The 12,440-nt window shown below is 36.0% G+C and overlaps 2 protein-coding genes across 5 annotated transcripts; one reads left to right on the top strand and one right to left on the bottom strand.

Annotated features, from left to right (window-relative positions):
- The first annotated feature begins 1,545 nt into the window (after nucleotides 1-1,545).
- Nucleotides 1,546-7,929, top strand: LOC120075747. Its single transcript, XM_039029392.1, has 6 exons — nucleotides 1,546-2,003; nucleotides 2,171-2,363; nucleotides 2,456-2,542; nucleotides 3,184-3,570; nucleotides 5,707-5,866; nucleotides 6,390-7,929. Exons 1-6 carry the CDS (start codon nucleotides 1,948-1,950, stop codon nucleotides 7,385-7,387), a joined length of 1,881 nt encoding a protein of 626 aa, XP_038885320.1. The 5' UTR covers nucleotides 1,546-1,947; the 3' UTR covers nucleotides 7,388-7,929.
- Nucleotides 7,930-8,467: 538 nt separating this feature from the next.
- On the bottom strand, nucleotides 8,468-12,087 carry LOC120076637. 4 transcript variants are annotated; one of them, XM_039030516.1, is made up of 4 exons: nucleotides 11,856-12,087; nucleotides 11,271-11,420; nucleotides 10,234-10,807; nucleotides 8,468-9,204 (listed from the first exon to the last, which is right to left on the bottom strand). In XM_039030516.1, the coding sequence occupies exons 3-4, from the start codon at nucleotides 10,697-10,699 to the stop codon at nucleotides 9,155-9,157; spliced, it is 516 nt and encodes a 171-aa protein (XP_038886444.1). In that variant the 5' UTR covers nucleotides 10,700-10,807; nucleotides 11,271-11,420; nucleotides 11,856-12,087; the 3' UTR covers nucleotides 8,468-9,154. The 4 variants fall into 4 exon arrangements, with proteins under 4 accessions (XP_038886444.1, XP_038886445.1, XP_038886443.1 ...); XM_039030517.1 differs by lacking the exon at nucleotides 11,856-12,087 and adding an exon at nucleotides 11,616-11,816; XM_039030515.1 differs by lacking the exon at nucleotides 11,271-11,420.
- Between the last annotated feature and the right edge of the window lie 353 nt (nucleotides 12,088-12,440).

Below are 12,440 nucleotides of genomic sequence, written 5' to 3'. Positions count from 1 at the left end.
TACTCACGCATGCCACCCCTTCTTTGGCCGCATACCTCACTCAATGCCTAGCCTCACTTGGATGCATAACCCTTTCCTTGGCCGCATAGTCTTACTTGGATGCATTCACCACTCGACCAGTGCATTTCTTCAACGTTTCTCTTACGACCAACGCGTAACTTCAAGGTCGACACATAGCCTTACTCCACGTACACATTGTCTTAGCCAACGTACACACAAGCCTCCTTGCCTAAGGTCACCCCGCCCTTGGCCGTGCGCGTCCACTTTCCCTTCTAACCCTCAACATGGACTTGGCCAACACATTACTTCAACGCAAGGGCCTCCTCACTCTTGACCAACCCTTAGTTGTGCCTTCACCTTCCTCAACGCTGAACTTGTGCTCACTAACCTCAAAATACTTAGGCCACCGCACACCTTATTAAGACCTTCAACGCATGGCTCCCATCCTTGACCAATTTTGCCCTTCTTAACCAAGCTCATCCATATTTGGTTTTTAGCACTCAAGAGTTTCATTCTCAACACTTAAAAAGTTTTCCTCTTCCTTTAATCATCCTCAAGCATCCTCCTTAAAATATTAACTCATACTTAGTCCTCTTTAATCTTAATATCCAAGTTTGGTTTGATTCGCCTTTAGCAAGACTCAAGGGTTTATATTTAACCTATTTGTAGAATGAATAATGGTAAATGACAATATTCATTTATTTGAGGTTTAAGATTCAAATCTTTATATTCTCGTAACCACTCGTTTGCTGTTTTAAGAAAATGTCTTCCATCTATTTGGCATCTTTTAAAAAATCACAAGTTATTTATACACAAAATCAAATTTGATTCCACTAGCATTCAAACACATAAAACTAAGGGGTCGTTTGTTTTTTAGAATGTAGATAACTGGAATCTTATATGCCCGAAATTATAGATATTAAGAATTATAGATGTCCGACATCTTTAGATTACCATGTTTGTTTTGTAGGAATATTTTTTCAGATACCTGTAAAATATTTTGATAGCTGTAGGATCTCTAATCGGAAATGTCTTTAATTTACATAATGTTTCAAGAATGTCCTTATGACTATTTATTAATTTATAATTAATTTGATATGATAAGATATTTGTTTTGTTTTAAATTAATACAATTTATATTACTTTGTTAAATAATATATCATAATTTAAGATTTTTTATAAAATAAATATTCATTTAAAATTTAAATTAAATATATTACTAAAATAATAAGAATTATGATATAACTAAAAATATATGATATATATGGTTGACAATATTTATTTTAGTTATACTAATGTAAATGAAGATATTATATATATATATATATAAATAAAATAAAATAAGGACAAAAATAAAAAAATAGAGATATCTTCGACTCGAAATCTAGAAAACCATTCCAAACCCTCCTTAAAATTTAGGTAATACGACATTTATCACCATTCCAACCATAGTTTGACCCTGATCCCACAACGAGAGGGAAAAAAAATCGAAAATTTTAAATTATTTTATTTTGAAGTGAAGTTTATAAAAACTAAACAAAACGAATATGATATTTCAAAAAAAAAAACGAAAATAGAGTTCAAACGAACGAAAAAATAATAATTAAAAAACAAAATCTCATAGAAGTTCGTGAATGGCAACGCCGTGATTTTTGTTCAATAGACCATCTCTGTAGCTGTTGCCGGTTTCATCGACCGGCGGCGGGACGACACAACACTATATTTCGCGCGTGGAACACACGCTCCTCAACGATTGGCCACGACCTCTCACGCCGTACTCATCGGTTTACAATTCTCCTCCTCGACGGTGAACGTTCACTCTCTTGTCGGACATTTTCCCCTCTGCGACTGAATCCTTTGCTAGGGTTTTGGCCGATTGTCAGAGATAGAGAGAAGTAGTCGTGAGTTGTTGTTGGCCCATTCTACGCACATCGCATCGAGCAGAAAATGAAGCTCAAGAAGCAATCTGTCACCGAGAAAGACATTTCCACTCTCTTACGGAGGTTAGTGGTTCAATTTCGTTTTGTTCTAGATGAAAGAAGTAGTGGATCTCACTGACTGTGAAAGGGATCGATAATTATCCCAAAAATTCTTGCATGTACCTGTTAACGAGAGTCTATGCCGGTGTATCGAGTGATCTACTTATTTGAGATCTCGCGTTGTTGGACAGGTACTCTCCGACGACGGTGCTGGCGTTGTTACAAGAAGTGGCACAAGTTCCAGAAACGAAGATTGATTGGAACGAGTTGGTTAAAAATACTTCGACCGGGATTTCAAATCCTCGGGAATATCAGATGCTATGGCGGCATTTGGCTTATCGTCATGCGTTGCTTGATGATTTGGAAGATGAGAAAGCACCCTTGGTCAGTGGAATTTGATTAACTTGTTTATACGTTTGCTTTGTCTATATTTCTGCCATTTTTATTGATTCCTGCAATTTGAAAATTGCTTGCAGGACGATGACAGTGACTTAGAGTGTGATTTGGAGCCGTTTCCATCAGTCAGCTGCGAAACTTTAACAGAGGCTGCGGCGTGTGTGAAGGTAAGTAAATTAAGGGCTTATCTAGATTGACTTTTTAGGTGCTTAAAAACATTTCTTTCTACTTAAGAAGTACTTTTCTTTTAAACAAATAGAAAATCAATCCAAACAAACCTTATATTAAATCAGCTATCGATCTTCCATTCTCAATCGTCATTTTAATTAGTTTCCTCAAATTTTGGACTTTAACTTGCTTGCTTTGATGGAACATTCGTTACCAATGTTTATTTAATTATCCTACTCCCAAATATCAATTATCTGTTTTAATCTTCATCAAATGAGGCCTAAACTGTCTTGAGGATGAAAAGTAATGCTTGAAAAATGCTATTCACAATCTCAAATGTATTGAAATAGGCAAAACACTTGGTGGGGCGGAGTGGAATGGAGTCATTTAAATTGGATAACTTAATTGGCAACGACGTCTAATATATCAATTTTATTGGTATATTTTTTGGTTACGATTATTGTCGTTTAGACCTTTTGATCCATTTAGACTTGCTGCGTGGATTAACTTCTGCTTTTGATATATATTAATAATGGTTATATCATCCATAGAAGCTTATGGTTTGTTAGGTAATTTGACTCGATAGTTTTCAGTTTTAAGTGTGTGAACGACTTAATGTATGGAAAATTACTTCTTTCAGGTATTTATCTCTTCTGGTTTTCCAAGTGACTTGAATGTTCCAAGCAGTAGCACAATAGAGGCTCCATTAACTATTAGCCTACCTAGAAGTTACACGGATGGAGTTCAGTTTGAAAATGTAGACCCTGCTTGCTCTATAAAAGGTGCAATCATCACAGTTCCTGTTTCTGTTCAACGACAGCCAGTCCTTACCCCACCATCTGCTGAAGGAGTGAATAATAATGGATCAACATATGGCAACAATGCTTCTCGAAGGAAAAGAAAACCTTGGTCAGAGGCAGAAGATCTTGAGTTGATGGCTGCAGTGAAGAAATGTGGTGAAGGGAATTGGGCAAACATCTTACGTGGAGACTTCTTGAGCGATAGAACTGCTTCACAGCTATCTCAGGTTTTCATTTGTTTTTCACCTTTATTTATGTTTGGGTAGAAAGCATGCTTTTGGCACCATTCACTTATTTTTCTTTCTTATTGCTGAAAAGGCTGTTATTATCCTTCTTTTTTCCGATAAATACTTAGTTTATTAGCTACTCGCACTGCTTTCAGTTTATAGCATTTGAGGAAAATGTTCAGGTTCCATATTATTCCTATTCTATATCAATCTGTACAGTTTTGTTGTTTGCTTTCGTCTACCTAATTGACAGAAGCTGAATGAATCATGTTGGTTTTGGTTGGTTTTACGTTATACTAAATGTGCCTATAGGTTATTTAATTTTTCTTCAATTGGGGAATTATGAGATTTGCAATGAATGCACTATTCCAAAAGAAACAAAAATGCTTAAACATCTCGATAATAAAAAAACAATTTAATTTGATGAATATTTCCACATGATGGCCGCATTAACTTATCAAGAACGGAAATTAAGAAATGGATTTTTCTCCCTCATTCCTATGGCTGATGTTTTCTGTTAGTCATAAATGATATCTTTCTTTGGGTCTCAAACAGATCAGGAATTAGATTATTGATTTTAGGGGATTTGATTATACTCAAATCGGTAGACAATCCCATTTTTAGTCCTAAATTTATGGATCCTATTTTCTTTAGATTTTAATACTTTCTTTTTCTACCTACTCGTATGATGACTCCTACCTTCAGTTTAAACTAATTATTATTTGAAGTGTTGGTAAAAGAAAATTAAACAAATTGCACCTCTTAAGGATTCTAATTCTATATTACCTTTAGGAAACTTTGCATTAGAAATGTTATTCCAATTTCACAATTATTATTATTATTATTCATTGTTAGCTTATCTACTATCTTGGGCAGGAGCTTCATGGTTAATTTGTTGCATATGACAATACTACAGTGGCACACAAATAAAATTTCTTGAAGCCTAATCATTATCGTAGTGGTCTTAATGTTCCTATTAGAAAGAGGGTCTGATTTTAACGTGAATTCAAAATTTTCATTTCATTCTTTACCAACTGTTACACTAGGGATTATGTTGACTTTAGGAACAATTTACAGAGACTATTTTCAGAATATTCTATTCATCTTATCTTTGTAACCATTAGTTTCTATCCACAAATGAGGAGTGGGAAGTGAAAATGAAACCTTATGTTAAGTCCAGTAGTATGCGCTGCTATTATGAGATCTTATTGTCTATGGTTGACACCTCGACTTGTCACAAGATATGCATATTTCAGAGAGGAGACAGTACTTAATTGAAATACCACCACCCTCACCCCAAGGTTCTGAAACACTTGCACACACGGAGGCAACTGAAGTCTACTCGCTGAGTTTATTCTTCCAACCATAACGGCTGACAAATTTGGTTCAAAGAAATAATTGGCTTTTTTAAAAAAATTATTTTTTTATGTTATTTTATTATTTTATTATTTTTTTGTTTGTAAATCTCTTGTAGTACCTGAGTGGGCTTGGCCAATTTTACCTCCCATCTCTCTTTGTACTTCTTTCTTGATTAATAAAATTTCTTATTTATAAAAGAAAAATACTAGTCCAGGTGTATCATGGATGGATACAACATTCCCCGTAACAATGCTTCCCTCATTGCACAAAACAGATCAAATTTTTCTGCTTTTTTTTTTTTTTTTGCTGTCTTCATGTTACTGCACGAAGTTTTCACATTGCTTAGTAATTAATTTTTATAGAAGCTCTTGCTCCCATTGGGCGACTTATGACTCCCAAAATTCAAGTTGATTGTGGTGATATTCTCTCTAAATGTTAACATGCTTCCTTATCATTCTATTTCACATTTCTCATTGTGTTTAGTCATGCCAATGCTGGTTAACCACGACTTCCAAGACACATTAAAATGAAGCAATGAACACAATCGACCATCCATTGTCATTTGGTCAGGCCAGAATCTGGGTTTGACCCAGTTGTCTCGGGTTCAAATCCCGGCAGCGGAGTCTTTTGTCTAGACATTCTTATAATTTTTTCAAATTTCCTGTGTCTGGTTTAATTTCTTTACTGTGGCCTGTATCAGCTATTTAACCTATGCTCAACTTTCCAATTGATATTTATCTCGTCTCTGAAATATATTCCAACTCTTTGGTCCTGTAGAGATGGGCAATCATTAAAAAGAAGCATGGAAATTTGAATGTGGGAGCGAGCACTGCTGGTACCCAGCTATCTGAGGTGCAGCTGGCGGCGCGTCATGCAATGTCCTTAGCTCTGGATAGGCATGTTGGTAGCCTGAAAGCACATCGAATAAGTGGCTCAGGTAACTATTGTCTTCTATAGGCTCCTTGCTTAAAAGGGAAACTCAGTTCTCCACTTATAGTTGAGATATATAAGCTAATCTGGAAGCATTTATTGAATTTTCATGCATTTCATCTAGTGCGTTGTAGATTATTTGTATGTTCTGTAAAAATAGGGTTTATCACATCAATTTCTTAGTTTGTTGACTCTATTCTGTGATTGTGAGATGTGGTTTCGGCAAAATTATAGGGAACTGATGTTTATTTTTGGAGATTTAAATTGGCATTTGTATTTTATGCGTGCATGCGTTGGATTAGAGATATCTTATCTGAATAGTTCCTGTTGATGGTCACATGAGCTTTCTTCAGTTACTAGACTTTAATGTCTTTGCATGCGTGACAATTCATGTTTATAAAGAGAAGATTCATACTCCTGCTGTTAACACAATAGGTTTCTGATGTTTCTCATTTTCACAATTTCAATGTTTTTTTTCTTTTCTTATTTATCCCCCTTTTTTTATTTTTCATTTTTTTCCTAATGGCCAGCCAGTACAAATACAATTGGTAATGGTAGTTCCCTCACTGCTGTTGCCACTTCGGAACAAGTGCAAGATAAATTACATCAAAGCCCTACTCATGTGAAACCATCTTCCATTGTATCGTCAAGTCTAACAGCTAAAGCTCAAGTTACCACATCCAAGAAGATGATTCCCAAGTCTTCTTTCGATTCAGACTGTATTGTTAGAGCTGCTGCAGTTGCTGCTGGGGCTCGCATCGCTTCACCAGCAGATGCTGCATCTCTACTCAAGGCTGCTCAGTCAAAGAATGCGATCCACATCATGGCCAAAGTCCCTGCTTCAACCAAGATACCCACTCCTGGCAGGGGACCAAACCATTTAGAAGCTCATCCTAGTATTAAGCTACCCACCCTATCTAACACTCCTGCGGCCATCCCATCTCTGTCTCGTGGTGGCCCCGTGAAGATCACGTCTCCAACAACTGCCACACTATCAAGTGTGCCAACAGAACAAAATACTGCTGTAGCCTCTCTCACGGCTGCTGCTGATCCATTGTCAGAAAAGGAGATCAAGACAGTGGAAGAAATTAGAGGCCGTGGTTTAGGTGGTGTGCAGGCCACATCCCAGAAGAATGAACATTGTCTTTCCAAACAATCGTTATCTGGGAGAGTTCAAGAAGAAAAGCCAGCAGACATGGGACTAGCTTTGAAAAGACAAGCTACTGAGACTAATAATTGTAGTAGTAGTTCACAAAACATGCCGACAGCTGACGGCAATATTAAAGTTGAAACTTGCAATCAGGCAGAAGAGAGACAAAACAGCAATACCAGTACGGTTTCCATTCCCTCAGATCAGCAAGGAATCATGAATCAGTCACAGGTTGAGAGATCTAAACCGCAGGACATGGACATTGACGGTGATGGAAATGATAGACCTATCACGAAAATAGACGGATGTAATGAAAATTCAGGGCACAAGGAGGCTGCAAGTGAGATTGTGGAAGGAAACACCAAGGTTAAGGGCTAAATTTATCCTACTCCAGATGGTGGGAACAAATTCTTCAGATACGATGCATAGGCATTCTCGACGATTTTCCTGTCAAGTTTATCAAGAAGCATAGTCGATTAACCCATTTTCGATTTGAACGTGAGGGGATTCTTCTTTGCTAGAAGTGCACTGCTATTCGTGTGATATGTTCCTTTACTTGCATCCTGCATCGTGATCATGGCAAAGCAGCAGCCATTTGACCTGAAAAGAAAGGAAGGACAGCAGCATATAATCAGAAATATCTTCTGTACCTGTATTTATTTTGATTTGTTGTTAAACTCTTGTTTTAAGTGTGTTTCAAACTTCAAATTCTTCTGCCTCATGACTGATCCATGTCAAGGTCTGGACTCAGGGTTTGCCGTTCATATGCTAACATGGCAAACTTGGTATCATTGCTTTGACTTGAGTTCAAATTTAGGTACTTGTATATCAAATGCGTTATGGAAAAAAAAGAAAAAAATTAAAGTGGATTTGGGTACGCCTCTTGAAGCGTATTCGGTTTCATCTTTCATTTATAATAATTGTATGTATTTTTTGTAATATTCTAAAAATTGTAATCAAATTTTAGTGATGTATGACATTCCTAGAGAAAGAAAGCATTTAAATGTTGGAAGTTTTAGTTTGTAAATTGTTTTTACTTTTATTTCTATTTTATTTTTGAACTTCAGCATACCTCTAGAGTCTGGGTAATGTAATCACATCTGACACCGTTCAACCCCGCCAAAAATGCTATCATTTCTCTCAAGCCAATTGTCTCATAACATATAAAAAAAAAAAAACAAGATTCAAGCACATCCTCAAACATCGAATAAAACCTCTGAAATGCGAGTAGAGGTTTTAAAATCAATTGAGAAGAAACAAAGAGGTTTGAGACTTGAATCCTCCGACTCTAAATCTCGTTGAACTAAAAAAAGAGAAACTTTTAAGTAAATGTTATTATCTAAAAAGAAAGGACAAAATAGTATAATCTAGGATAGCAACTTTTATTGGGTTCAAGTGTTATTATCTTGAAAAGATTTACATTGAGAATCTCAAATTTATATTAACAACCCATATACAAAAACGAAATCAGTACATAGGCTTTAATTCTATATATACAATATACATATATATCTAAAGAATATTACATTTGAATGGGGATAGAGATATTTACAATTTGACATGCCTGCACAACTGTGTCACCATGTACAACAAATTTTACAAATGGGTCCACCATTTACAGCAACATTTGGATGGACCAAACTCATTCATATCCTATTTACATAATGCATACATAAATGAGTCACTATTTACACCAACTTTCATATGAATTAAACACTTCCCACTTTATACTTAAAACTTAACTTCAAAGGATAACAAAACACTTCCACTTCCAACTCTTCTTTAATATTCTTTTTCTTCAAACCCCAACTGGTTGGCTCAAACTTTTTCCTCCTGTTCTGTTCTCCTTTCCATATTTATATCGGAGTCTCAAAGTATTTACATTCCCATTTTAACAAAGCTTCATCCCAGGTGAGGTCATATTTTCTAAGTGTCTCTCTTCTTAAGAGCATGTTCAAAAAGAATTGAAAAGATGAGAACCTCCACCCACTGGTTGCATCCAATTTGCTTCTCAGCAGTACTATCAAACGAAGCCAGAATAGGTAGTATTCTTATAATCTTTTTCCTTTTTTCTTTTTTTAATTTTTTTTTCAATTTTTTAAATGGCTAAATATCACAAAATGTTTTCTTCTTTGAAACAGAGCATTAGCAGTTCTGGAGAGAGGACAGCCACTGTTCCATATATTTCTTGCTCTCTGGTTCATGGAAAAGTGAAGACATAATCAGCTTAAAACAAAGTAAAGCAACCAAAAGGAAATTACAAATGTCATAACTAACTTAGAATTTATTCACATTGGCTAGAAGAACAATCACAGAATATGAAGCCAGTACGAGATCAATCAGAACAAGGAAACTCTGAATATTGCCGTAAAGGTTCAAAGCAAACAGAATATAATTCTATCAAGTCTACATATTCACGGTACTTTTGCTACTCACTTGTTTGTCTTACTATGGTTATTTAGAGTCTCTGTATGAACAATATACGGGAGGTTTCCACACTGAAAGAAGTTGAGTTTGATTATATCATTTTATACTTGTCATTATATCAGATTATAAGCCGCCTATTTGCTTACTCAGTTGGAAAAATAGAGAATAGATTGAACTACTGGATTGGTGTGAATGGTCAAAATCACTTTCACCTAATGGCTCCTCCATGTCTGGAGTTTCTTCACTCACACTGGCAATAGTAGCTGGCGTTCAAGAGATCTTTGGTCATCATTTTACTACATAAATGTACATAATTTTGTGCTAGCTTGCTACAAAAATGCAAAAAAGGATCTGATGACACCCTTTTCTTGGGAAAGGAAGATAGATCCTTCAGTTGTTCTTTGATTTGATGATATCTTTCTCATGCATAATTGTCCTATTAAGAATGTGAAGTTATATTTCTTAGAGATGAAGTTTCACAATGCCTCCCGATGAGCATGATTCAGAAAAGGAAATAGCATCATCTTCCTATAAATAAGGCTCTGTGAATATGAGACAACAACTAAATTACATAAAAGGCTTTTCTTCTTTGGAATATGGCTACCTGATGTCCAACATTTACAATATAAGTCGACTGTGGACAACGAAGTTAAGCTATCTTAGGACCTAGGATATGAACAAAGTTATGGATTTCACTATTTACAAGAAGAGGACTAGAAGAATATTTTGGGAGGCAAAAACAATAACTAACATGCAACACCAATCAAAATGAAAGCTCGAGAAAAAACAACTCTTACCAGCAGAAAAGCTATCGTTGATGTTCCCAACAGCACTTAGTATACTATTCTTAGTCTCATCCACAAAATCATTGTAAATGCGTCCATAACATGGAACCAGCACAGCAAAACTGTTATCTGACTCATCATCGCTCTGGAATCCAGGTCCATGGGGCTCTGACCATCCAATTGACCAATCTGAGTCATCAGACTCGGACCCTGAAACACATCCTCCATCAGATGGAACAAGAACAATGTCATACTCCCTATCAATTTTTCTCTCTTCACGACTATGCCATTTCCGCTTCACTCTTCTAGACGAGGATGATATGTTGGCCCCATTAACTAAAGGAAATTTTAGAGTATCTGTTTCCCGGTTGGCTGTATCTAGTGAAGCATTTAAAGCAGACCCACCATTAGAGCTTCGCGGTTCTTTATGCTTCCCACTCCATAGCCACCACGAGAGTTGGGGAAATGCCACAGACATGTGTGAGTTCAATTTTCTTTACTAATGAGTACCAAGTTCCTCCAATGAAATATAAGCTAATTATAAGTAGATTCTAAGGTCTGAGACGTGAAATGGAGCCGTTTTTCCCTGTTAAGGATAAAATAATAGGAAGAAATTGATCAAATTTTGAAATGACAACAAACGAAATTGCCGCAATCATAGATTGCCCATGTTAACAAATATTAAGGAACAAACAAGTAAATTCTATCACATTTAATGTAGCATAATAGACTAAACATTAGAGTTTTGAATGTATCCAAAGGATCCCACAAGCTCAGGAAGGAAGAAAAAGGAGAGAGAGATAGCTCTGTTTGACCTTACTTCAAGCCTTGACAATCAGGAATTCACCTCGAGATTCTTCGAGACTTTTGGTCAAGTTTCCAGATTGTAGTAATCAAGACGGAAGAACGTGAAAAACAGCTAATGATATATATATAAGATAGCGAATAATAGAATTTTCTAAACCCAGTTACCGTGGCCAATCTATGCAGAAGCTTTCACAGAATTGGAAATAGAAAAATCGAAACAATACCCACTACCGAGAAACTACCTTGACAAAATCGAGCTGTGTCTGAAAAAGGAAACACGGCTTTACTAAATTTATCTTCCTCAAAGTTCACGAAGCTATCAATAACCCTTTTCCCCCTCTTTCATTTGAAGAGATTGCTTCTACTCAAGAAGTCGGCAAAATTCATAGAACCTACAATTTAATATTGTTTCTACTTTAAAAAATGAGGACCAAAAAAAAAAAAAAAAAAACCATTAATATAGAAAAGCAGCAGAAGGAAAGAAACCTACTCAGAAAAAAAAAAACCAAAAAAAGGAAACAATCACGTTCTCTTGTTAGATTTCAGACTCATTCAACCACTGAAAAATTAAACAAACCGACAAGTACCTCCAAATCATCAGAAATCTTAAATTCCAAACAGGCAAACACATACATAAACTTAAATTCAAATTCTTCCTGAAGCAACCTCCTCCTCCTCCCACTACTAATTGACTTTCCGAAAACTTGCTTTTCAAACATTGCAACCGAAAGTAACAAAAAGAAATCCAGGAATCTTAAGGCAAACGCAGAATCAAATCAATAAAGATAAAGCAAAAACTAAAGCTGAAGAAACACAGAAAAATCTACCTTAACGAACAAATCTCGAAGCAAAGACTCTTCTTCTTCTACAGATGGGGGATACGATTCAAAGGCAGTCGAATTGAAATTTAACAGCGGAAAAATTCAGCCAATCGATCGTCAAAAAAAAGAGCCGGGAGTTGCAAAATTGGAAAAGTTTAAGCAGGCTTTTTCTTTTTTGCTACAGTCGGATCTCTCGATGGCTTGGCTTCCTCCATTAATCATTTGACACCAATCAAATTTCCTATATTAAAAATATTTAAATTACGTTTACGTGGTGAGAAAGGCTGCAAAAAAGGACGTTATCCTGTACAAGCAATAGCCTCCAAAGTCAATGTATGAGCAACGCGTGGACGGTTGTGATTCAAAGAATAAAATGTTTCTGAAGAATCCACGTCATGGAGGAGACTACATTTATGGTACTGTAGGTTTGGAAGTAGAGGAAAAGAAATCCGAGAAAGTTAATGCCAGGTCGGATTTGTGGTGCTGGCTTGGTGGGCCAGAGGGTGCCTGCATGACTCTTTAAATAATGTGTTTAAAAAACAAAAACAAAAACAAAAAGAGATGGGAAGTTACAAATTTAGGCCTATGTAG

The sequence above is a fragment of the Benincasa hispida genome, chromosome 4 (genome assembly GCF_009727055.1).
Source record: "Benincasa hispida cultivar B227 chromosome 4, ASM972705v1, whole genome shotgun sequence".
Lineage (NCBI taxonomy): Eukaryota > Viridiplantae > Streptophyta > Magnoliopsida > Cucurbitales > Cucurbitaceae > Benincasa > Benincasa hispida.
Note: the sequence above shows the minus strand (reverse complement) of the source record. Positions and strands in the feature narration are given on the sequence as shown.